At 38.7% G+C, this 27,738-nt stretch overlaps 1 protein-coding gene and 1 non-coding gene across 2 annotated transcripts in view; both read right to left on the reverse strand.

The window, feature by feature from the left end:
* POLA1 (DNA polymerase alpha 1, catalytic subunit) overlaps window positions 1–27,738 on the reverse strand; it is a 308,487-nt gene that overhangs the window by 246,887 nt on the left and 33,862 nt on the right. Inside the window, exons 17-26 of the mRNA XM_040633339.1 lie at window positions 25,508–25,569; window positions 23,752–23,841; window positions 14,498–14,614; window positions 12,901–13,076; window positions 10,376–10,505; window positions 9,768–9,887; window positions 8,604–8,703; window positions 6,677–6,801; window positions 1,034–1,183; window positions 497–619 (exon numbers count right to left, since the gene is read on the reverse strand). Coding sequence (XP_040489273.1) covers window positions 497–619; window positions 1,034–1,183; window positions 6,677–6,801; window positions 8,604–8,703; window positions 9,768–9,887; window positions 10,376–10,505; window positions 12,901–13,076; window positions 14,498–14,614; window positions 23,752–23,841; window positions 25,508–25,569 — 1,193 coding nt within the window. The remainder of the gene's footprint in view (window positions 1–496; window positions 620–1,033; window positions 1,184–6,676; window positions 6,802–8,603; window positions 8,704–9,767; window positions 9,888–10,375; window positions 10,506–12,900; window positions 13,077–14,497; window positions 14,615–23,751; window positions 23,842–25,507; window positions 25,570–27,738) is intronic.
* Window positions 7,403–7,532, reverse strand: LOC121103872. Its single transcript, XR_005836163.1, has one exon.

Genomic DNA, 27,738 nt, shown 5'->3' on the forward strand with positions numbered 1-27,738 from the left:
TAGCTCCCTTACGTCACTTTGCTCTCATTCATGTTACCTCCTAAAGAACCCTTCCCTGACCATCTTAACATTAAACTAGCCCACCACCTTGTTTTAATTATCTGAAGAGCACTTATTTCTATCATATTCTCTTATTTTTTGCATTTGTTTATTCACTTATTTACAGTCTATTTTCCCAAACTACCCTCTCCCCATACCAAGTCCCCACTGTATGCCACTCTACACCCCCTGCTCTACATAGAATGTGACCCTCATGATGCAGGGGCATCTTATGTCTTGCTCAACACTCTACCCTATAACAATGCCTGGTAGAGTAGATGCTCAATAAATACTCTCTCTCAATGGATGAATGAACAAATCCTTACTTTAAAAACTCTCTCAAATTTGTCCTAAGAAAGGGGCATTTGAAGCTATATAACTGGGTAACAAACTTGGCTCTCCCACATTATAACATGTCATAGTTTAAAAAAACCCTCATTTTAGAGAGACCACTTACCTCCCTTCCTTTGTATGTCACCAAAGCAGCCAGTGGTTTGGCGTAAAATCTGCTGTAGGAAAATCCCAGGCAGCCGTACATACTGTTTGCTGTGAGCTTCAAAGCCTTCTGTCGAATGTCATACTGCAGGTAACACAAGGACAAAAGACAACAATAATTGTAGATGTTTAATCATTACATTAGATGTCTTTTTATATCACCAATAAGGAGGAGAAACCCTCAATATCCCTTAAAAAAAAAAGAACTGTCAACACACTCAACCCATCCTCCCAGATCCATGATTCCCTGACCTTCTAGAGGCAAGTAAACACAGACTCCAAAGCTCCCAGAAGTCAGAAGGATTTTGTTCAGATACAGCTCTGCAGACAGAGGTGTCTTCCGTTCTGAGGCATTCTAGTGTTTTTGAATGGTTTCCCCTCCACAAACTTAAAATAAGCCCATGTAATTGCCCATAGCATCATGTTTAAATCACTCCTAGATAATCAAAGTCTGAAAGCTGAAACTGTCACTCAGATGTCTCTTAGTGAAAAGATATACCTGAAGAACAAGGTCTGGATTTAAATCTTGCTGTTTCATTAATTGTTTGACTTGTTTTCTCCTCTCTACCAGCTTCCGGATCTCTCTAGGCAAAATGCCCATTTCTAAGTTTGGGTCTGGCAGCTCAGGGATCTGTTCTTGTTCGCCATCCTGAGGAACACACAAGAGAAATTTCAGACAAACCAAACTTTCATAAAACAAATTTCTAAAATAGTATTTTGGGGAGCTTTACATGATGATTAAATCTTGAAAAGCTACTTTCCTGCTTAAATATAGATCAACACATGGGTGGGAGAAGAAAAAGCTGAGAACAAGTCAACACTGGCCTCTTCTCCCACTTCTGTCAGCCTCATTCCCAGTACATCCTCCCCTCACATTATTAATTAATGTAGATATCATTTAAAGGGATCGATTTTTATATATACACCTCTCCTCTCTTCAACAAGATTGGGGAGCAACATGTTTGGAGAAGTCATTTTTAAAATAAAAACACTGAGACCTCTAGGATTTTAAAAAAATGCAGCCCAACTACAGTTTTAAGTCAAATGCTCTCTCAAACAAAATGCCATAAACTTTTACAACTATGGGGAATTGTGGCAATTACTGTAAATGTTTTAGACTAAAAACTAAAACTCTAAATACTAAATCAGCAAATTTCTTTTAAGATTTTGGAGCACATATTTTAAAAGTCTATGACATTTCTAAAAATTAATAGATACAAATTCCTTAGCATCTACGGAGTACCTTTTATCTGCAAATTGCCTTGCAATTGGTAAAAGAATAGCAACATTTTAGAAAAGTAACCAGCCATCTTCTGGTTTTTATTTACAGAAGGAAAAAGTGGGGAAAGCATTAGACCATTTTTCTGAAGCCTCCATTAATTCTATTAACAGGCCACAAAGAAAAGCCAAGCATGTTTGCCCCTTCAAAGGTTCAGAATTAAAAATAAACCTCTTGGGGCGCCTGGGTGGCACAGCGGTTAAGCGCCTGCTTTCGGCTCAGGGCGTGATCCCAGCGTTATGGGATCGAGCTCCACATCAGGCTCCTCCGCTATGAGCCTGCTTCTTCCTCTCCCACTCCCCCTGCTTGTGTTCCCTCTCTCGCTGGCTGTCTCTATCTCTGTCAAATAAATAAATAAAATCTTTAAAAAAAAAATAAAATAAAAATAAAAATAAACCTCTTGCCTTCAAGTATATTGGCTCAATGCCATTTGATAATCCAGCCTTTACAAAGTATCTGATTTTATAAAGATCAATGTTTTCAAATGAACAATCTTACAATAGTAACAGGGACCTACTGTTTTCTAATATAGCAGATGATGATAGCAAACCTATTAAAGAGATCTTGGTATACTTTCTAATTTATTTATAACAACTAGAGAGGTCAGATAAAAAGTTAACTGAAAGGATCTGGAGTCAGGAAATTTATAATCCATGCCCGGCTCTCCCACCATTAGCTGTGTGGCACTAGCTATTCTGAAGACCAAATGAGGTACCACACAGAGATACAGAACCTATAAACTCGCTCCATGTATAGTATTTCTTAGATGACACTTAAGGTCCCTTCCAACTCTTAAATGATTCTATTATATTTCCAGAATCCAAACTGGAAAGCTCAAATAAACAAAAAAGTAGAGGGGGATGGAGGAGGCTGGGGATGGAGGAGGCTGGACCATGACAATTATCACAAGGCTGACACAGTAGCAGGACAGGGCCTGATGAATATTATTTATCCAATACAGACACTACCTTTTGGGGATGTTTACTCAATACCTTCTCTGTAAAATTATCCTCTAGTTCCACAGAAAGGCCCATCCTTGGCAGCTGTATTTGTACTCTGTAAACCCACTCCTGTGGTCACAGTTGATGGGACCAGGTGTGGTCACCGGCCTAAGCAAGCCTCTAAGATTCTCTCTTCTAGGAAGACAGAACTGGGGCTGGAAAACAGCTCCCAAAGCATGTAGTTAGAATTAAAAGACATGTAAAATCAGGAGCAAGAGGGCAAACAGACATCTTCTGCCACATGTACAAAGAACCAGAGAAAAACAATATACAGAGATAACATATTACTTTACATCTTTTACTGTTGGAGAACCACATCTACTCAAACTCCCTACTGGCAGTCAATTATATAAGCTTTATATACGAAGAACCACACATTAAGTGATTGATTAAGTCCTACGTAAAACTGTTGACTAATCACTGGTTAGATTAAATCCATGTGAAATAATTCAAAACGATTTTTTTAAAAAGGGTGTTTAGTGAGTACAATCAGTAACAAAGGCTTGCGTGGCCAAAATTTAGAAGAACTTAAAATATAAAATTTTAAAGAATAAAAATAGCAAGTGTTGGAGATGATGTGGAACGACTCACAGTCATGGCTAGGGGGAGTATGTAACACAGTATAACTACTCAGGAAAATAATTTGGCAGCTTCTTTTCAGGTTAAACATACACTCCCCATACAACCCAGCAAATTCACTCCCTAGGTATTTGTCCCCCCAAAATTAAAGCACATGTCCACCAAAACATATGAACAAGAATGTTCACAGCTTTAATAATAAAAGCTAAACTCAATGGGACACCTGGGTTGCTCAGTCAGTTAAGGGTCCAACACTTGATTTCAGCTCAGGTCACGATATCTCATGGGTCGTGGGAGCAAGCCCCATGTCGGGCTCTGAGCTTAGCAGGGAGTCTGCTTGAAGAGTCCCTCCCTCTACCGTTCCCCCCATTCGCTTGCTCTTGCTTGCTTGCTCTCTCTCTAAAATAAATAAATAAATCTTTTAAAAAATAACTAAACACTGAAAATCCAAATGCTCATCTCAGGAAACTAGATAAAGTGTGGAATATTTCTCAGCAATACAAAGGAAAGAACTACTGATAATGCAACAACATGGATGAATCTCAAAAACATTATGTTGTACAAAAGAGTATATACTGTATTGCTCCACTTATATGAAGTTCTAGAATAAGCAAAACTAAGCGATGGTGATAGAAGTCAGATCAATGGTCGATTGATGGGAGAGGGGCCTGATAATAAACGTATGAGTGACATACCAAAATGAACGAGATGAAACTAACACAACACTTGCAGGGGAATTTATAATTGTGAATATCTATATTATCATAAAAGATCTCAAATCAATAACCTAACTTTCCACCTTAAGAAAATAGAAAAATAAGGGTCAACTAAACCAAAGAAAGCAGAAAGAAGGAAGTAATAAAGATTAGAATGGAAATACAGGAGATAGAGAAAAATCAACAGAACCAAAGTTCCTTCTTTGTAAAGATCAGCAAAACTGACAAACTTTTAGCTGCGCTGACAAAAAAATGACTCAAATTACTAAAATCAAGAATAAAAGAGATAACCTTACATGAAACGGACAAATTCCTAGAAAGACACAAACTACCAAAATGGACCAAGGAAAAATAAAAATACTGAATAGACCTATAACAAAGATTGCACTAGAAATCAAAAAAGACGAGCCTTAAGGCCAGGTAATTTCACTAGTGCATTCTACCAAATATTTAAAGCAGAATTAACATGAATCCTTCACAACTTTGCCAAAAAAACAGAAGAGGAGGGAACACTTGCCAACTTATTCTATGAGGCCAGTATTATCCTAATACCAAAACCAGGCAAAGACATAACAAGAAAAGATAACTATACACCCAAAAGCCCTTATGAGTACAAGCAAAAAGCTCTTCAACGAAATACTAAAAATCCAAATCCAGAAACATACAAAAAGGATTATACACCAAGACCAAGTGGAACTTATCCCAGGAATGCAGGTTGCTTCAAAACATGAAAATCAATGTAGTTTACCATATTAAAAGAATAAAGGATAAAAAGTACATGATCATCTCAATATATAAAGAAAAAGTGGTTGACAGAATCCAACACCCTTTCATGATAAAAAACATGCAATAAACTGGGAACAGAAGGGAACTTCCTCAATCTGATAAACACCACCCATGGAAAACCCCCAGTTAACATCATACTTACAATGGTGAAATAAAGACTGGATGCCTTCCCCCTAAGACCAGAAACAAGACAGGAGTGTCTGCTCTTGCCAATTCTATTCAATATTGTACTGAAGGTTCCCGCCAGGGCAGTTAGACGACATCCCCCACCCCCGCAAAAAAGGAGAAGAACTATAAGGCATCCAGATTATAAAGGAAGAATTAAAACTACCTCTACTTGCAGATAACATGATACTGTATGTTGAAAATCTTAAGGAATCCATGAAAATACTAGAAGTGATAAATGACTTCAGCAAGGTTGCAGCATACAAGATCAATATACAAAAATCAGTTATATCTCATTACACTAGCAATGACTAATCCAAAAATAAAGGAAATAGTTCCACTTAAAATAGCATCAAAAAGAATGAAATATTCAGGAATAAATTTAATAAAAGAATTGTACAGTGAATTATTCAGCAACAAATAGGAATGAAGTACTAATACATGCTACAACACAGATGAATCTTGAAAACAGTATGCTAAACTGGTATAGCTACTCTGGAAAACAGTAGGGAGGTTCTTCAAAAAGTTAAAAATAGAACTACCCTATGACCCAGCAATTGCACTACTAAGTACTTACCCAAAGGATATATAAATACTCATCCAAAGGGGCACATGCACCCTGATGTTTATCAGCATTATCAACAATAGCCAAACTATGGAAAGAGCCCAAATGCCCATCGACTGATGGATAAAGAGGATGTGGTATATATACACAATGGAATATTATTCAACCATCAAAAGAATGAAATCTTGCCATTTGCAACAACATGGACAGAGCTAGAGTGTATTACGCTAAGTGAAGTAAGTCAGAGAAAGGCAAATATCATACGCTTTCATTCATATGTGGAATTTAAGAAACAAAACAGATGAACATAGGGGGGAAAAGAGGGGCAAACCAGACAACAGACTCTTAACTATAGAGAACAAACTGAAGGTTGCTGGAGGGGAGGTGGGCAGGGGCTGGGCTAAATGGGTAATGTGTATTAAGGAGGGCACTTGTGTTGAGCACAGGGTGTTATATATAAGTGATGAATCACTAAATTCTACTCCTGAAACCAATATTACACCATATGTTAACTAGAATTTAAATAAAAATTTGAAAAAAAAAAAAGAAAAGAAAACAGTATGCTAAGGGAATAAGCCAGGCACAAAAGGTCACATGATTCCATTTACCAGAAATGTCCAAAATACACAAATGTATAGAGGCAGAAAAATTAGTGGTTGCTGAGATCTGGGAGGAACGGAGGGACAGAAGGAGGGTACAGCTAAAGGTAGGGTTTCTTTGAAGAGTAACGAAAACACCCTCAAATTAACTGTCGTGAAGGTTGAAAATTCAGCAACTGCACTAAAAGCCATTAAACTGTGTACTTCAAATGGATGAAACGTATGTGAAATACATCTCAATAAAACTGAGAAATAAAAAGGTAGAGAACTACAGTGAATTTCCATCTATTCAACCCTCTCCCTTTTTTGACCACTTTTGACGTTTAGACCACTAAAAAAGGACAAATTATATCCTTAAAAGGAAAAACTAGGACACTAACCACTCTGGTTCTCTTCCTTCTTTAAGCACTGCTTTTAATTTCAATTTAAAGAGCCCCCAGTTGAACACAAACCTCTGTAATTTTCTGTGTCTCTGAAGCAACTCTTTGCACTGTTGTAAAACAAATGTTGAATTCTTGAATGATGGAAGGATACAAACTGTTGAAGTCCAGGAGCAAAATAAACTTATCATAAAATCCTGCAACAAAAAAGCCACGTTACAAAAAGTCTTTTTAGAAAAAGCAGATGAGAGAAGGGTTAAAAAAAAAAAAAAGGCAGGGGAGGGGCGTTAAAAAAGCAGATTTGTCAAAACATAACATTAGAAGTACTGGTCAATTAAGTATATTAAAAATGATATACTATCTAAAGCAGCGAGTTATACCAAAGAAAAAAAATTGTCAACTATCACTCCATAAAAATGCCTTGTATTAGAGTAAAAACTCAAGTCACAAAAGAAGAGGAAAGAAGAGAACGTGTCTCACCTTGAAACCAACTACAACGAACGATCCTTTCTACAGCAGTCCCCAAGTGCACCATTATGAAAAAAAAAAAAAAAACCCTTCTCCTATCAATTACTTCAGATAGGTGTCATATCCATTTCAAAAAAATGCTGTAAAATTCTCCTTTAGGCAAGTATTCCCTCCCACCTACCCTGCCACCTCGACCCCCAAAATGTTTAGTGATCCATACCAGTAAGCAGATACATATTTTTTTACCATCATACTTTCTAAGACTAAAATGGGAAGCCCACTCACCTGTACACAAGCAGTGTTAAAATCAAACAAGAGATGTATATATATAAATGTGAGTAGTGGAACGATCCACCCTTTTTACTTGCAAAGGGTGAACAGAAAGCTACTATATTTCTCTAGGACATTTACAAAGAGTTATCTTCACCTTAGGAAGAAACTGAATAAAAATAAATGTCCACTATTAAGAAAATAAAAACAACAACAAATAATGATAGCATACTCTGTGACAAACACTATACAAAGAATCACTTTGTTCCTCAAGTCCCCGTGTGGTAGGTACTCTTTCTTTAAAATTCTAGTGTAGTTAACATACAGTGCTATATTAATTTCAAGAGTAGATATTATTCCTATCTCCATTTTACAGAAGAGGAAAGTGAGGCTTAGAAAGGTTCAAGAGGAAGCCCAAGATTACACAAGGCAGAATTTAAGCCCAGATCTATCTAACACCAAAGGACTCTGTTTCAACATAACTAATAATAAATCACTTTTGCCAAAAATGTCTCCTACTCAAGAGCTCAAGTTACTTGAAAAAACTCGCATTATTCCTGTACAACAATGTAAATATACTTAACAGTACTTAACTGTACCACTGAAAATAGTTGAGGGTTAAAAAAAAAAGATCCTCTCTAGCTCTGTGTACCACAAAACATCTTCTTTGCTGTTAATGACAAGGGGGAGGGGGAGAACTCTGCTGCTGAAGTTCAATTTGGTGATTATTGTCTGTACTTTCTTGAACTTAGTTGTCCAAATGAACTGGTCCTGGCAGCTCAGGCAGAGGCAGAGCCCACCCTCTATAGCAGATGGGAGGAGAGAGAGGCGCTCCTACCACAAGACAAACGGCTATATACTGGACTAGGGGTTGACAAACTATGCTCAGACTGAATTCAGCCTACTCCCTCTTTTTGTACCATGCATGAGCCAAGAATAGTGTTTACATGTTTAAATGGTTGAAAAAAAATTTAAAAAGCAGAGTATCTCATGATACAGGAAACCTACACAAAATTTAAATTTCAATATCCATAAACAAAGCTTTCTTAGAACACAGCAAAAAAATAAAAAAGATTCATATTCATTCATGTCAGGTGACTGGCCAAGATTTTCACATGAACAGAAAATAAAAATAAGGTCATAACAAGACCTATTTGCTAACCTACAAAATACAATTCGGGTCTTGCAGTTTCTCAAGCCTAGGTCTGCATTAAAAAATTCCTTAACACCAGGAGCAAAGCCACCTGCTGCACAACCTTACCAGCTTTAGGGTCCAACACCAAGCCTCCAGCATAAGCTGCTTTCTTACGTCCTTTCTTGTATTTATTGGCATCTCCATCTGTGTCTTCATCTTCATCTCCCTAATATCAAATGGAAAGTTAACTTCACCAGCCAGCAACTAATTAACTAATTAAGAAGCCTTATGATTATTCCTTTTCCAACTGCAGTACACAATTCTAACCAGCATTCTTTAGTTTTAGCTAATGGTCCTACCTGTGGGGAATGACAGTTACTATAACATGTTCACAAACCTAAATGAATGCCAAGCATGGGACTTACCAAAACACTATATCCCTGAATAAATATGCAAATTCTACTTTAAAATATTTCTGAATTCACAGAACCTTTTATTAAAATCAATGGATACTAAAAATACTTCATATTATATAAAATCTAAGACAGTAAAAGAGTCCTCTTAAATTCATTACTCTAACAATTATGATGTAGAAATATTAAATATTTTATACAGATATGATTATTCTTGTTAATGTGGACACCTTAAAATAAATGTCCATATACTGAAAATTCATTCCCAAGTAGTTTATTAAATAACTAATATTCAACACCTCAGAAGTCAAAGTCCTGTAAGTTAACATTGCCTATATCAATTTTGATAACATACATAAAACAAATACATGAATTTGAACCATCTTAACATTAAATTCCCCTCCTTTGAGTCAATCGCTATCAGTGATGACAAATCGGTAGCTAAGTTTTAGTTCCAATGTCATGGAGGCCACTTCAGAAAACTGACTGCAGTGACCTGATCCTACTAGCATATAAAAACGCAACAAAGCAACAAAAATAAAGGCTCACACATTTAAGGAAATAAAAGGTTTAACTGGTATCTAACTTTGGATACAGCTAAGATGGCAAAACACTTTCCTGGTATGGTCACCCATCAGAGAGACTTAATGTTAGCCTCAAAGAATTTCGTATTCCACAAATAATCTTTATCCACACAGAAAAAAGTGAAGAAGGAAATCACCACACAAACACAATGGAATGACTCTGACATGGTTTCTACAGTATACAGGAGATTAATTATTTTGGAAGCAGAATTTATCACAGCAAAAAAGGCTATGAGGTAATAAAAGGGGGGGATTTTTTTAAAAAGCAAAACACTATGCAGTTTTGGACCCACCAGTTTTTGCTGAGGCTTTCTGAAAATCTGCTTGTCAGGCACAATATAGTTGTTTTCATAAAACGCATGAAGCAACAAGAACTCATTACGCTCGGATCGTCCACCCATCAGCGTCCTAGACTATTAAATAGAATTTCTTTTTTAAATTTGAGCTCAAAACTGTAACAAACAAAAGCAACTTTCAGGTGGTAAATTTAATCACAGCACCTCCTCCACAATTATTCTTCTTAATAAGGGCTGCTTTAAAAATAAGAAGGTACAAAATTCATTCTAACGTTTTAAGCGTTATACTTAAAAAGAGACAAAGAAAGCTTAAAATACTGACACCACTTGGGCTATTTCTTTACTCCCAAATAGACCATTCCACATATCAGACACATCCAGATGTTAGAGATGATCCTTACGTTCACCCAAAATTTCAACATACTGCACCTGGCTTTCCTCCCCTTCTTGCAACCAGTTCATTTCACAAAAGAAGCCCAGCTTCCAGAATACAAGTTACTCATTTTATAAGCATGCATTTAGACTCATTATCATATAACAACTACCCCAAGCAAACACTGAATCCAACAGGAAATGCTTTTTCCCCCTTTCTAAGTTAAATTTACCATAATGTTCCCAGCGATGTTAGTGATCTGCAATGCTAATGGAAGAACATTTAGCTCACACATGATCTGCAAAATGAACCTGGCATCTTTCCAGGTGTGTTCCAACAGGTATAACAGATGAGAAGATTCACTGTACAGAAAAGTAAGAATGAAACAGAATCAAGTAATTAAAAGAAACAATGACTATAATCAGAACTTCATAAAATATTACAAAAAAATTTTGGTATGAGTAACTTCAGAGCAATGGCACCTTGGCTTTGGAAACATTCTAAAATAAGGCTGGTATGAAACCACGAATTCATTCATGTCATTGATCCCAATGCCCTCCTCCAAAACACGCACACACAAAAAAAATCCCAAAAATACAAAGTAAAATTATATGTTAACTACGACCTGAAAACTACCTAAATCCTTTTATTCGTTCTATCTAATAAGTATGTGTTACATGCTGACTACATGCCGGGCATAGTTGTAGATTCTGGCTGTAACCAAAAGACAAAAACACCTGTCCTCGTGGGGCTTATGTCCTCATGGGGGAGACAGACTATAAATTAAAATACGTATATATATAGTAGGTTATATAATGCTCAGTATTAAGGAGAAAAAATTTAGAAGCAAAGGAAATATTAAGTATCAGGAGCAGAGGTTGAAATTTTAGTTAGGAAACCAGGGAAGAGTTCACTTAGAATAAAGAACCGGAAGAGGTGAGGAGGCAATCCCTGTGAATGGATATCTGAGAGAAGAGCATCCAGGCAAACAGAACAGCACATTCAAAGGCTCTGAGCGGAGCACAAATGCGCACTTCCAGGACCAGAAAGGAGACCAGTGGCTAGAACAGAGAGAATGATGGAGAGTGCCATCATTTAGGCACTCTGTCAAAAGGACAGAGTTAAAAGCAGAGAGACACACTGTATAGGACCTTGTAAGTCAGAGTAAGGACTCTGGTTTACACTCTAAATGACAGTCACTGGAAGATTTTGAGCAGAGTACAATATCTGACTTAACTTTAGCAAGATAACCCTGGTTCCTGGGTTGAAAACAGACGGCACAGAGTCAAGGGCAAAAACAAAGAGACCAACAAAGAGGCTGACATATGACTCATTAATCCAGGGGAAAGAGGAGGGTAGCGTGGACCAGGATGGGCTCAACAGAGGGGAAAAGAAGTGGTCAGATCTAGACATATTTTGAAAATAAAGCTGACAGGATTCTGTGATGGCTCAAACATAGGATATCTATGAGAAAGAGGAATCAAGGAAACCTCAAGGGTTTTGGGCCAAACATGACTCTGGAGAGTTCTAGAAGTAAGGGAAAAATAAGAGTTGTCAGTCTTAAGGAAAAACTACAAGAGGAGCCTAGGAGAAAAGATCAGGCCTTGAGCTTCTGAACAAGTTAGGCTGGAGGTTCATATTAGACATCAAGTAAAACAGGCAGGTAGAAACAGGAGTCTGGAATTCAAGGGAGAGATATAAGCTGAAGATACCCAAGCGGGAGGCATCAGCACCCACATGGTACTGAAATTCCTGAGACTCGATAAGATCACCTAGAAAGAGCGTAGTCAGAAAGAGAAGCAGTCCAAGGACTTGGGAGGAATGGGCAGAAAAGAATAAGTGGCAAGAGGAGTAGAAGATACTTAGTTTAGGAAAAAATCAAGCACAAAGGTTCAGTTGTACAAAATGAGTAAGTTCTGGAGTCTAATATATAGCAATGTGACTACAGTTAATACTGTTATCATATACTTAAAATTCGCAAAGAGGGTAAATCTAAAGTACTGCAAACACACAAAAAAACAGTAACCATGTGAGGTGATGGGTATGTTAGTCAGCTTATGGTGATTATTTTACAATGCTGTATATATTTTACCAAACATCGGTTTGCATACCTTAAATATATACAATTTCTATTTGTCAATTTTACTCCAATAAAGATGGAAAAAAGAAATAATCAAGTAATATCTCTACATAACTTCATGATTTCTCAGTTTTTCTATTTCCAAAAGATTTACACTATCTCCTGAATTAAAGAATTAAGGGTAGAGGGGCGCCTGGATGGCACAGCGGTTAAGCGTCTGCTTTCGGCTCAGGGCGTGATCCCGGCGTTATGGGATCGAGCCCCACATCAGGCTCCTCCGCTATGAGCCTGCTTCTTCCTCTCCCACTCCCCCTGCTTGTGTTCCCTCTCTCGCTGGCTGTCTCTATCTCTGTTGAATAAATAAATAAAATCTTTAAAAAAAAAAAAGAATTAAGGGTAGAAACCTCAGTATCACATCAATTTCCAAACTGCTCTTAGGAAACATCTAGATGAGGTTAGGATGAGTAAGGGAGATGGAGGTACACTGATAAAATTAAAATAATTCAAAAGGCAAAATAATTTAAGTTATTAAAGTAACAGAGAGGCTGGTGCTGACATGAAGGCAGTTACCCTCCAGAACACCACACATTCCTGGTCCCTCCAGCCTGGGGGTGATGCTGGCCTCTTGCTCTAGCTTACTTCAAGACAGACAAACTCCAAAGCATCCAGGATCATACCTGTACATATTTCGTACATTTTCCATTGGGATTTCAAACCTTTCAGTTCTCAGAATCTGTTGAACAAGTTCAGACAAATGGTAGCTTTTACAACGAATCAATTCCTTTGCTGAAATTTCCACATCACAGATCATTCGGCCACAGGTAGCATTTCTTTCACCAAATCCACTCCTGCCCTACAGGGGGAGGACAAAAAGCAAATCACATGGACGAGCAGACACTGGGAACATTCTGTTCTAACCCGCTTTGAAGCTAGCCCAGAATTACAATGAGGAAACTCTCAATCTCCCATTCACCCACTCAGCCAGTCATCACTCAAACAGTTCAAAATGTATGGGGCGGCTGGGTGGCTCAGTCAGTTAAGCATTTGCCTTCGGCTCAGGTCATGATCCTGGGGTCATGGGATCAAGCCCGGCATCTGGCTCCCTGCTCAGCAGAGAGTCTGCTTCTCCCTCTCCCTCTGCTGCTCCCCCTGCTTGTACTCTCTCTCTGTCAAGTAAATATATAAAATCTTAAAAAAAATATTTCTGTATGTCCGCTACATAGCTGACACTGTTGTAGGCACTAGGGAGACAGCAGTGAGCAAAACAGAGAAGATTCCTGATCTCCTCTGAAATATACAACAAAAAGACATCAAAAGCAAGAAACTATACAGTTTTAGGAGGTAATAGCATATGGAAAAGAGAAAAACTAGAACAAAGGGGAAAACTGGAATTTAGGGGGCCTGCACCTTAAATAGGGCAGTCATGGTAGACCTCACTCAGAAGATGCCACATAAAGAAAACTGTGAAGGGGTGAGGAGTTAGTAAATCAACCGCTGGGATGAAGGTTAATGACAATTCTATCACCTTAAAGATAAGAACAGGAAAAGAAGCAAGAGCACTGGCTCCAACTCCAATCTGCAACAGCAGAAGCCACTGAAGACTATTATGAAAGGTACAGATTCGTAAGTTTTCTGATAAGGCAACATGCCCATTTTAGTTATAAGCTTTAAGTAATAAGATTTCAAGCAAAGAGCACTCTCAGGCTTAGGAAATGAAGATGGCTTCATACAAAATCCACCAAAACCTCCCTCAGTGAAACAAGCAAGTTAGGATGAAAAATACATAGGCCAGGTTCAAAACCTCAGTTCTTCCCCATACTAGCCTTACAACCTTGAACAAGTTCTGTTTCCCCTGTGAGAAGTACAGGGAAATTGGAGTTGCCGTGACAGGCAACTAACACACAGGCACTTAGCCCTTCTTACACATTCAACGTCAGCTCCCTCCCACTCTTCCTTCCCCTCTCAGTCCTGAATGATAACACTCACTGATCTCGGAACCCCACAACTCTGCTCTAAGAGCTGCAGCATCAGTAATGCTGAAGTGGAGGTAACATGTACGTGCCACCTCTGGATTCTAACAGCTGATTTTAAAAACTACCAGTGGCTTCAACTCATATAATGCTGCATTCAAAGGAAAAGATGTTTAGTGCCAAAGTTAAAATGTCCTATCACAAGACAACCAATTCTTAGTCAAAGAAGCACAGTGTGTTTCCGGGTAGCTACTCCATAAAAAGAAGCCAAGTCAAGAAATAAGATTTTGAAAACTATTATTACCCCAAGCTTTGGCATGTTGGATCGCTTCAGTCGACCTATCTTGGACCAGTGAGGAACTTTGCACACATTAATTCTCTGCAGGAGCACTTCCAGTTCAAATCCATAAATATTATGACCCTAGTCAGAAAAAGAAGGCAGCCAATAACATTATAACAAACGCAAATTAGAGGATTTATCTTCATATGCACAGAATTTCTTTGCCCTTTCTTTTTCTGGTCTCTAATTGAAGGCATCATGAGCTTACCTCCGATTGGGGTCCTTTCTTCTTCAGGAATGTATTCATCAGCAGCATTCATTAGCCTTGACATTAACAAAGCTGCTAAGCAGATTGCTGGAATAAACTTTATTTCATCCTAATTGATGCAAGGTTCCTATGATGTCTTTTAATTTGCAGCTCATGCCTCACAGTGTCGGAGGCAGATTTTTATGTTCCATACTTTTTCGTGATCAGTAAAAACTGTATTCAAATAATTCCATTTTAATTCCTTAAAAACTGAGAACCTGCCTGTGTTGTGTAACAGTTTATACTACAGACTTCTTAGAAAACTCAGGAACTGCATCTAGTTTCTTTTTAAAGAGCTGAGTTCAAACACTACTGACTTAAGACTCCTAATCAATATCTAACAAACTATACAACACCAGGTGATAGTTCAAATTAGGAAACAAAACTATACCAAGTAGAAATTATCTCAAAAATGCAACTACAGGCACCTGGGTAGCTTAGTCGGTTAAGCATCCAACTCTTGATTTCGGCTCAGGTCTTAATCTCAGGGTCGTGAGTTCAAGTACCATGTTGGGCTCCACATTGGGCATGGAGCCTACTTAAAAATAAACAAAAATGCAACCAAGTTTTCCATGTCTATAAAATGATAATTTCTGTCATGTGAATAATATGATTCACTGTCTACGTTTATTAAAAAACTAAATGAAGCTTAAAATAAATCAAATTAATAAAGAGATTTACTTGTTATTAATTTTAATTAAAAATGTGTACCACTATATATTTAGGGCAGTTTTGTCTATTAAGTTAAGAAACCCAACGACATGAGGAAGTCTGATTTCCAAATTATCATTCCTGGGATTAGGGATTCACACCAGTGTCAGGATTCTCTCTTACATCAGATCAGTTTGGATTTCTCACACACAGACTTTGCTCTAACACCATAAGGCAGGCCAGCTATTCTAGGCACCACAACATCTCCTTGGAGCCCGCGAGAGACTACTAGGGGAAACCGGTGAGGACCTAGTTCTGAGCCAGAGCACCAAAGCAGGGCATTGTGGACAGAATCTTCCTGGTGCTTTCAACATGTGTAACAAAATATATAATACCTAGAATACTAGAAGAGAGGCGGGTGCAGAGACACTTGATAACAACCTACAGGTTCTAGGTACTCTGGCCACACCATGGTCAAGAAAGGTGTCCAAGAGCAAAAGTGAACATGGAGAAATACATAGCACACGTTTTTTGCAAGGCTTCCATATAACCAAATTACCAATATCACACTTAAAATACATGCATTTATATCCTACTTTCCTTCAAAACAATCAAAAGCACAACATAATTTGATCCATTAACTGAAAAAAAGGAAGAAATCATATCAAAGAGCGTACAAACTAAAGCCAGAGGAAACAAAGCAAAATGTTGCTTTATGACTCTTAAAAACTGGGGCAAACATAATTCACTGAATTATTACTCTTCCTATCTAGTGGGAATATACTTGGTTATGAAGAGAAAAAAAAATTCCTAGCCCTGACCTCTCAAGAATAGGTCACAGGGGGAGAGGAGTTAAGATGGTGCAGGAGTACGAGACACGTTTTTCAGCCGGTCCCCCGAGTCGAGCTGGATAGGTACCAGACCAGCCTAAACAACCACGGAACCAGCCTAAGATGCAGGAAGATGCATCTGGATCTCTACAAATGAACATCTCCAGCGCTGAGTATTGAGGTACGAAGCGGGGAGCCATGAAACTGTGCACGTATCGGAAGATAAACGAGGAAGGGGAGGGAGCCGCCGCGGCTCGGGCGCCGGGAAGCTGGTAGCCACTTGCAGGGAGAGCAGGTGAGGGGCTCTGAGACGTCACCCAGAAACAGTGAGACTGAGACCGTGAGCCGGTGCGCCACCACCAGGCATCTCACGGAACACCGGAATCCGGTGCGCTCACTGGATCCAGACTGAGACCGGAGCTCGGAGGCGCGTGGGCGGCTGGCGACGTTAGAACACAAAGGATGAGACCCCGCCCTGGAAGTGAGGGCTGGACGCACGGTGTGGGCCACATCCCAGGACTCTGCAGGGTTGAGCAGCACCAACAGTAACAGAGTTAAAGTGGCAGAGAACATTAGTAGAGAACGGGCCCTTAATCCCTCTGTTCTGTGACAGAGGCTGAAATTCGCCGCTGCTCTGAGCTCTCAAGAAGAGCACAGCAAACACCAGGGAAATCCACCAGAGAACAAAAGCCTGGAAATACCGGCTCAGGCGTCATCCCCATCCCCAAGGGCACGGAGACTCCACCAAACAGTTGCACTGAGTACTCAGCGAGCAGGCCCTCCCAAACACAGGAGGCAGGCTGAAAAATCAAAACCCACAACCGGCGCCTGGGGGCGCAGTCGTGAGCGCCTGTCTTCGGACAGGCGGATCCCGGCGTTCGGAAAGGAGTCCCTCCGGGCTCCTCCGCTGGGAGCCTGCTTCTTCCTCTCCCCCCTGCTTCTGTTTCCTCTCTCGCTGGTTGGCTGCCACATAAATAAATAAAATCTTTAAAGAAGAAGCCCACATCCCTAAGATCCCTATAAAAACAAGGGCACGGCCTGGGACCAGTCAATTTTGGGCTCTGGACAACCACAACCTCTCCTCATCAGAATGACAAGAAGGAGAAGCCCCCAGCAAAGAAAAGAAGGTAGGTCTGTGGCCTCTGCCACAGAAATAATGGATATGGATGTAACAAAGTATCAGAAATGGAATTCAGAGTAATGATGGTCAAAATGATGAGTAGAATTGAAAAACTATTAACAAAAGGTTACTGAGAATATAGAATTCCTAAGGACAGAAATGAGAGCGAATCTGACAGAAATTAAAAATTCTATGAGCCAAATGCAGGCAAAACTAGAGGCTCTGACGGCCAGGGTCACAGAAGCAGAGAGACCGGGTTAGTGAATTGGAGGATGGGTTAATAGAGGAAAAAACAAAATAGAAGCTGCTCTTAAAAATCCAAGCTACAATGGAGGTAGGAGAGTACTGACTCAATGAAGCGATCCAATGTTAGAGTCATCGACCCGAGGAGTGGAAAAACAGAGGTCTAGAGAGATATTTGAACAAATTGTAGCTGAAAACTTCCCTAATCTAGCGAGAGAAACAAACATTCGTGTCCAAAGAGGCAGAGGCCCCTCCCAAGCTAACCATGACAAACCTATGCCACGTCATGTCATAGTGCAATGCAAATATTAGATCCAAGGATACAGTATTGAAAGCGACCAGGGCAAAGAAATTTCTCATACCAAGGCAAAGGCATCAGAATTACGCAGACCTGTCTACACAGACCTGAATGAGAGAAAGGGTTGGGGAGCATATTTAAAGCTCTTTCAGAGAAAAACATGCAGCCAAGGATCCTTTATCCGGCAAGGCTGTCATTCAGAATTGATGGAGAAATAAAGACATTTCAGAATCGCCAGTCACTAACCAATTTCGAACCACGAAACCAGCCCTACAGGAGATACGGGGGTTCTATAAAATAAAAAAGGCCCCAAGAGTGATACAGAACAGAAAGTCACAGCCAATACAAACAAAGACTTTACTGGCAACATGAAATCATTAAAATCGTATCTCTCAGTACTCAGTCTTAATGTTAATGGCTTAAATGCTCTCATAAAACGCCCACACGGTTGAATTGGATAAAAGAAATGACCCATCCATTTGCTGTCTACAAGAGACTCATTTCTGAACCCAAAGATGCATTCAGACTGAGAGTAAGGGATGGAGTATACCATCTTTCACGCAAATGACCTCAAAAGAAAGCTGGGGTAGCAATTCTCATTCAGATAATTTGGATTTTAAACTACAGACTATAGTTAAGACGACGAAGGAACTATATTATTCTTAAAGGAAGTATTCAACAAGTGGATATGACAATTATAAATATATATGCAACACGAGCAGCAAGATACACAAGCCAACTCTTAACCAGAATAAAGAGACACTTATAATAAAAATACATTAATAGTAGGGGACCTCAACACTCCACTATCAGAAATAGACAGAAACCCTGGCAAAAACTAAGCAAAGAATCAAAAGCTTTGAATGCCATACTCAACGAGTTGGACCTCAAGATATATATAGAACACTACACCCCAGCACCAAAGAATACTCATTCTATTCTAATGCCCATGGAACATTCTCAGAATAGACCAGTTCTGGGACACAAAACAGGTCTCAACCGAACCAAAAAGATTGAAATATCCTGCATATTCTCAGACCACAACGCTCTGATGGAACTCAACCCGAGAAAAATTTGGAGAAAACTCAAACCTGGAGACTAAGAACCATCCTTCAGGAATGACTCGATAAACCGGAAATCAAAATCAAATTAAGCAATTTATGGAGACCAATGAGAATGAAAAATACAACAGTCAAAACCTATGGGATACTGCAAAGGCAGGCCTAAGGGGAAATACATATGCATCCAAGCCTCACTCAAAAGAATAGAAAATCTAAAATGCAGTTTTTATATTCTCACCTCAAGCTGGAACAGCAACAGAGGGACAGGCCTAATCCACGCACGAGGAAGCAGCTGACCAAAATCAGAGCTGAAATCAATCAAGCAGAAACCAGAAGTACAGTAGAGCAGATCAACAGGACTAGAAGCTGGTTCTTTGAGAGAATCAATAAAACTAACAGCACTGGCAAGACTTATCCAAAAAGAAAGAGAAAGGACCCAGATTATTAAATTATAGAATGAAAAAAGGAGAGGTCACGATGAACACCATTGAAATTGGAAGGATTTATAGAAATTTTATCAACAGCTATATGCCAATAAACTAAGCAATCTGGAGATGGAATCCTTCCTGGAAACCTATAAAACTACCAAGATTGGAAACAGGAAGAAATTGGATTTCTTAAACAGGCCAATTAATTATGAAGAAATTGAGTCAGTGATAAACAACCTTCCAAATACAAAACTAGGCCCGGACGGTTTTCCTGGAATTCTACCAAACATTCAAAGAAGAAATAATACCTATTCTCCTAAAGCTATTTCAAAAAATAGAAACAGAAGGAAAGCTACCAAACTCATTCTATGAGGCCAATATTCCTTGATCCCCAAACCAGGCAAAGCCCCCTCAAAAAGGAGAATTACAGACGATCTCCCTATGAATATGGACGCAAAATCCTCAACAAGATCTCGCTAATAGAATAACAGTACATTAAAAGGATTATCCATCACGGATCAAGTGGGATTCATACCTGGGATGCAAGCGTGGTTCAATATTCGCAAATCAATCAGCGTGATACATCATATCAACAAGAAAAGACTCAGGAACCATATGATCCTCTCAATCGATGCCAAAAAGCATTTGACAAAATACAGCATCCTTTCCTGATTAAAACCCTTCAGAGTGTAGGAATAGAAGGTAATTTTCTCAATCTCATAAAAGCCATCTATGAAAAGCCTACTGCAAATATTATTTCAATGGGAAAAGCTGAAGCCTTTCCTTAAGATCAGGAACTCGACAAGGATACCCACTCTCGCCATTATTATTCAACATAGTACTAGAAGTCCTTGCAACAGCAATCAGACGACAAAAAGGGATCAAAGGTATTCAAATCGGCAAAGAAGTTAAAATGTCTCTCTTCGCAGATGACATGATCCTCTATATGGAAAACCCAACAGAAGCCACTCCCAAACTATTAGAAGTTATAGACCAATTCAGTAACGTGGCGGGATACAAAAATCAATGCTCAGAAATCAGTTGCATTTCTGTACACGAATAACGAGACCGAAGAAAGAGAAATTAGGGAATCCATCCCATTTACAATAGCACCAAAAACCATACATTACGTTGGAATTAACTTAACCAGAGACGTAAAGGACCTATATTCTAGAAACTATAAATCACTCTTGAAAGACACTGAGGAAGACATAAAAAGATGGAAAGATATTCCATGCTCATGGATCGAAGAATTAACATAGTTAAAATGTCCATGCTACCCAGAGCAATCTACACTTTCAATGCTATCCCGATCAAAATACCGAGGACATTTTTCAAAGAACTGGAACAAATAGTCCTTAAATTTGTATGGAAACAGAAAAGGCCCGAATCTCAAGGAACTGTTGAAAAGGAAAAACAAAGCTGGGGGCATCACAATGCCGGTTCGAGCTTGTACTACAAAGCGGATCACAAAGACAGCATGGTACTGGCACAAAAACAGACACATGACCAATGGAACAGAATAGAGGCCCAGAAATGGACCCTCGGCTCTTTGGGCAACTAATATTTGATAAAGCAGGAAAAACATCTGGTGGGAAAAAGACGTCTCTTCAATAAATGGTGCTGGGAAAATTGGACAGCTACAATGCAAAAGAATGAAACTTACCACTATCTCACACCATACACAAAAATAAACTCCAAATGGATGAAAGACCGATGTGAGACAGGAATCCATCAAAATCCTAGAGAGAAGATAGGCAGCAACCTCTCGACATTCGGCAAAGCAACCTTTTTCATGACACATCCCCAAAGGCAAGAGAAACAAAAGATAAAATGAATTTATTGGACTTCATCAAGATTAAAAGTTTCGCACAGCCAAGGAAACAGTCAGAGAAAACTAAAGGCAGCCCACGGAATGGGGAGAATATATTTGCAAATGACACTACAGATAAAGGACTGTGTCCAAGATCTACAAAAAGAACTTCTCAAACTCAATACACAAGAAACAAATAAACAAATCAAAAAATGGGCAGAAGATATGAACAGACAATTTTCAATGAAGACATACAAATGGCTAACAGACACATGAAAAAATGTTCAAAATCATTAGCCATCAAGGAAAATCAAAAGCACACTGAGATACCACCTTACGCCAGTTAGAATGGCAAAAATAGACAAGGCAAGAGACAACAATTGTTGGAGAGGATGTGGAGAAAGGGGATCCCTCCTACATTGTTGGTGGGAATGCAAAGTTGGTACAGCACTCTGGTAAACAGTGTGGAGGTCCCTTAAAAAGTTAAAAATTGAGCTACCCTATGATCCAGCCATTGCACTACTGGGTGTTTACCCCAAAGATACAGGCGTGAGTGAAGAGAAGGGCCATATGCACCCAATGTTCCTAGCAGCAATGTCCACAATAGCTAAATCGTGGAAGGAGCCGAGATGCCCTTCAACAGATGACTGGATTAAGAGTTGTGGTCCATATATACATGGAATATTACTCAGCTATCAGAAAGAGCGAGTTCTCACATTTGCTGCAACATGGAGCGGCACTGGAGGAGATAATGCTAAGTGCAATAAGTCATTGAGCAGAGAAGACATTATATGTGGTTTCATATCATCCTGAAGAACTAGGATGATCGGTAGGGGAAGAAAGGGATAAAGAAAGGGGGGGGTAATCAGAAGGGGGAATGAAACATGAGAGACTATGGACTATGAGAAACAAACTGAGGGCCTCAGAGGGGAGAGGGTGGGGGAATGGGATAGACCGGTGATGGGTAGTAAGGACGGCACGTATTGCATGGTGCACTGGGTGTTATACACAACTAATGAATCATCGAGCCTTACATCGGAAACCGGGGATGTACTGTATGGTGACTAACATAATATAATAAAAAATCATTAAAAAAATAATTTAAAAAAATAAAGTAAAAAAAAATAAAAGAATAGGTCACAGGGATCCACTGAGCTCAGGGTAACTGGCTGGCTCAGTCGGTAGAACATGCGACACTTGATCTTGGAATTGTAAGTTCGAGCCCCACGTTGGGTTGTAGAGATTACTTTAAAAAAAGAGAGAACCAGTGCGCTCATAAAATTAAAATACTTACACTTTGGAGACTGACACCAAATCAAGGGAATTCCTAGGACCACTATACGGGTGGACCACTAATCCAAAATTTTAGAGAAACCAATAGTTAACACAAGTTTACTTACTTATAGGTTGGTCTCTGAAGTGGAAATAACTGGAATATCCTGAACTTCAACAATAACATGAGTTGCTTTTCTCTGAGAGGAAAATAACTACTTTATAGTGGGCTGGCTCTAACCCCCCCCCTTTCTGTTAGCAGAAACTATAGCAATTCCCAGCAGTCCATAGGGTCATTTCTTCTCTGAAGATTCAAAAAATATATAAAGAATTCATAAACTGAATTTAAAAAAAACCCACCCAGTTTAAAAATGGGCAGAGGACGTCAATAGACATTTTCCCAAAGAAGACGAACAGATGACCAATGGGCTCAGGAAAAGATATTCAACATCCCAAAGCATTAGGAAAATGCAAATCAAAACCACCTCAACACCTATTAGAATGGCTATTATCAATAGGACAAGAAATTCCAAGTAGAGAGGATGTGGAGAAAAAGGAACCCTCCTACTTGGTGGGAATGTAAATTGGTGTAGCCATTACAGAAATCAGTTCAGAGATTCCTCAAAAAATTAAGAATATATCTACAATATGATTCAGCTATTCCACTTTGGATATTTATATGAACATGAAAACACTAATTCGAAAAGATATATGCAACCCTACGTTCATTTATAATAGCCAAGATATCAAAACAACCTAAACTGTCCATCAATGGATGAATGGATAAAGAGGATGTGGTACATACACACACAATGGAAGAAGAAGGAAATCATGCTTTTTGCAACAACATGAATGGACCTTGAGGGTATTATGCTGAGTGAAGTAAGTCAGATGGAGACAGACAAATACCGTATGATTTCACTCAAATGTGGAATCTAAAAAAAACAAATGAACAACCAAAACTACACAAAAACAAACTCACTGATAAAGAACAGACTGCTAATTACCAGAGGGAAAGGGGCTTAGGGATGGGCAAAAAAGTGAAGGGTATGGTGATCAATGGTAATGAGACTCTTGGTCTTTGTAGTGTATACAGATGTCAAATTGTAATACTATACACCTGAAACTTACATCATGTTATATACCAATTTTACCTAGGTTAAAAAAAAAAAGATTCTCTGCTGCTCAACAAGTACTGAAAAGAACTAATAAGGAATGAAGAGCTCCCCCAAGGCACGATGAGACTTCTACTCACCACAATGATATCAGGATCGATTTTGTGAACTTTGGCGAGGAAAAAACCTAGCAATGTTCTTTCTGTTGCAGCAATCTCAACCTTCACATTCTGTTAGACGAAAACATACCAGTCACTTACTCTTTACTTTTAAGTACTATACTTGGTTACTTGTTCAAGCAGGGTTTGATTTCTTAGAATTTAAAGAATCCATCTAGGGGTGCCTGGGTGGCTCAGTTGCTTAGGCATCTGCCTTCAGGTCCTGGGATCGAGCCCTGCATTGGGCATTGGGCTCCCTGCTCAGCATGGAGCCTGCTTCTCCCTCTCCCTCTCCCCCTTGATCATGTGTGCATGCACACGCTCTCTCTCGCTCTCTCAAAATAAATAAATAAAATTTTTTAAAAAACAAAAAGAATCCATCCATTTCAAAACTAAATGAAGCAATGAAATTGCTGATTCTAGGTGTCACAGTAATAACTGCCCAAAGTCTCTAAGGAGCTCATAGTTATAAGTGTGTAAATAAAGCAAAACTTGAAATGCTGAGCACTATGAAGTAGAGACATGTCCCTCCACAGGGACACACTTGTGCATCTGGACACATATGAACATGAATCCAAGTACCTGTCAAAAACATTACTTACTTTCCTGTATAATCCCTGGTAGACTCTGCTGTTTATGTATTTACCACACAAAGAAATCCCAAGGATTGTATAAACTAATCTCCAAGAGTGGTGTAAGAACCCATAAATAAGAAACTAGACTGAAAACAAACATACATTTAAGAATTATAGGTGTCTTAAGTATAAATAAAACCTATCTTCACACAAAAGGCTTCCACTTGGATTACTGAATATAAATCAGGTATTCAAAAGACCCACTCTTATTAAGACTCTCTTAAAATGGAAGTTGATAGCTATGTGTTTTCTACAACTAACTTGGCTACAAATATCAGTCTGACTCTAAATGAATTTTTCTAGATCATTTTACTTGGATAGGTAATTCAGAGCACTTCACAAATAATAGCCTGACCCAAAAGTACCTCCCAGACTGCTGGACTTCTCAAGCCAACTTAAAATAAGTGGAACCTAATAAGGTTGCTAAAATTTTGTCAAGTGAGGATATTAAAAAAAACAAAACTAACCCACAAATTTATGAACACTAACATTTCACAAAAGAAACATCCTCTCCAAAAAATAAATTCTTTACATTGAATACATTTACCTTTGTGACAAACTCACTACATTGCATTACTTTTTTCCCCACCCCCTATTTTATTAAGGACCCATGAAAACTTCTTTATGGAGTACATTAGCAGTTGAGAGATTACTGACCAATTCTGGCCAGCCCATATCGATCTTTCCAATATGTGTCCCCTTCATTATTCACAGTAGTCTCAACTTGACTTGGCTTTCTTAAAGCTGGAGGATGGGGGAAGGGGCTCTACCCAATACTTATCAAAACAGTAATCACATGATCATGCATTTTGGAAAGGCTTCCACTTAAGCTATCTGAAGGAGGATTTGAGCCCATCCACCTACTAACAGGGTGTAGAATCACATTATTTTCAGGTGGTAAAACACTGTTAAATGATGTTTCTACTTTCATATCTCTAATACATTTTGAATGGATTAATGTCATAGTCCAATCTAGCAAGAACAGATCTAATAAATTAACATATAAAATAGCCTAGTCTACTAATCCACATCATTCTCCTTTTCTTTTTCTAAATAAATATTGATGCTTCATATTTAAAAGGAGTAAATGATGAGTTCCTTACCTTTTCCTTAATGTCTTCTTTGAAAGTATATGGAAAAATACAGTCCTTTGGTTTAGACACAACTGTAAGAAGGAAAAAAAAAGATTCCATCACCATCTTAGTCGAATTTCAAGTACACATATGCCACACATTTCCAAATGGAAACTGTCTTAAATATAAACAAATACCTCCTAATCCCTAAAGAGTTAAGAGTTCAAGTATTTCCACCGGTCACGTTGTTGGACCTCAGAAGAAAAGCCAGAACAAACAATCCTAAAATTCATCATGGAACCACAAAAGACCCCAAGTAGCCCAAGAATCTTGGGAAAGAAGAACAAAGCAGGAGGCATCATGCTCCCTGATTTCAAACTATAGTTCAAAGCTGCAGTAATCAAAACAGTATGGTACTGGATAAAAACAGATGTCTAGATCAATGGAACAGAACAAAGAGCCCAGAAATTAATGCATGCATATATGATTAATTTATGACAAAGGAGGTATGAATATACAATGGGAAAAGGACAGTCTCTTTACTAAATGGTAATATGAAAACTAGACAGCCACATGCAAAAGAATGCAACTGGACCACAATCTTACACCGTACACAAAAACTAAGTGAAAATGCACTGAAGACTTGACTACAAGGACCTGAAACTATAAAACTCTTAGAAGAAAACAGGCAGTAGGCTCTTTGACATTGGTCTTGGTGACGATTTTTTGGATTTGACACCAAAAGCAAAGGCATCGAAAGCTTAAACAAGCAAGTAGGACTACATCACAATAAAAAGCTCTTGCACAGCAAAGGAAACCATCAACGAAATGAAAAGGCAACCTAACAAATGGAAGAAAATACTTGCAAATCATATACGTGATAAGAGGCTAATATTCAAAATATACGAAAAACTCCTATAACTCAATAGCAATAAAACAAACAGTCCAGTTAAAAAATGGGCAAAGGCTGGGGCGCCTGGCTGGCTCCATTGGTAGAGCAAGTGACTCTTGATCTCAGGGTCATGAGTTCAAGCCCCACATTGGGCATGGAGCCTACTTTAAAAAAAAATGGGCAAAGGTTCTGAATAGACACTTTTCCAAAGAAGACATACAGATAGCCAACGGGTACATGAAAACGTGGTCAACATCACAATTATCAAAGAAAGGCAAATCAAAACCACACGGGGGTATCACCTCACACCTGTCAGAACTGCTATTATCAAAAAGACAAGAGGGGCCGGCTCAGTCAGTAGAGCATGTGACACTTGATCTTGGGGTCGTTAAGTCCAAGCCCCATTTCAGGCACCGAGCCTACTTAAAAAAAAAAAAAAAGACAAATAATAAGCGTTGCCTAGGATGTGGAGTAAAGCGAACCCTTGTACACTGTTAGTGGGAATATAAACTGGTACAGCCACTGTGGAAAACAGCATGGAGGTTCCTCAAAAAATTAAAAATAAATATACCCTATGATCTAGGTATATTCTACTTCTGGGTACCTGAAGAAAATGAAATCACTAACTTGAAAAGGTATCTGCACCTGCATGTTCACTGCAACATTATTTACAAGAGCCAGGAAATGGAAGCGACCTAAGTGCCCATCAATGGATGAATGGATAAAGAAAACTGGTATATTTATACAATGGATTATTATTTGGCCATAAAAAAATAAGGAAAAAGCCTTGCCATTTGTGACAACAAATGGATAGAACATGGAGGGCATTATGCTAAGCGAAGAAAGTCAGACATAGAAAGACAAATACTATATGATCTCACTTATATGTGCAATCTAAAAAAACAAAAAATGAGGCCATAGATACAAGTAACAGACTGATGGTTGCCAGAGGTGGGATGGGATATGCGGGTAGAGGAGGGACTGGGTTAAGAGGGTCAAAAGGTGCTAACTTCAGTTATAAAATAAGCCCTAGAGATGTAATGTACACCATGGTGGCTATGCTTAATAATACTGTCTTGCATGTTTGAAAATTGCCAAGCAAGTAAATCTTAAGAAGTTCTCATCACAAGAAAAACCGTTTTCTATGATGACAGATGTTAATTAGACTTATTGTGGCAATCATTTCAGGATACATACAATTATCAAATTGTCATGTTGCACACCTGAAACTAAAATGTTGCATGTCAATTATACCTCAATTTTTTAAAAGTTTAAAAGATTAGATTAAAAAAAAAGAATAGCCATGCACAGAACCCTAAGTCCCTATAACTGTTTAAAACTACTTTCATGAAACATCTTCTACCCATCT

This window comes from Ursus maritimus, assembly GCF_017311325.1.
Source record: "Ursus maritimus isolate PB19 chromosome X unlocalized genomic scaffold, ASM1731132v1 scaffold_X1, whole genome shotgun sequence".
Lineage (NCBI taxonomy): Eukaryota > Metazoa > Chordata > Mammalia > Carnivora > Ursidae > Ursus > Ursus maritimus.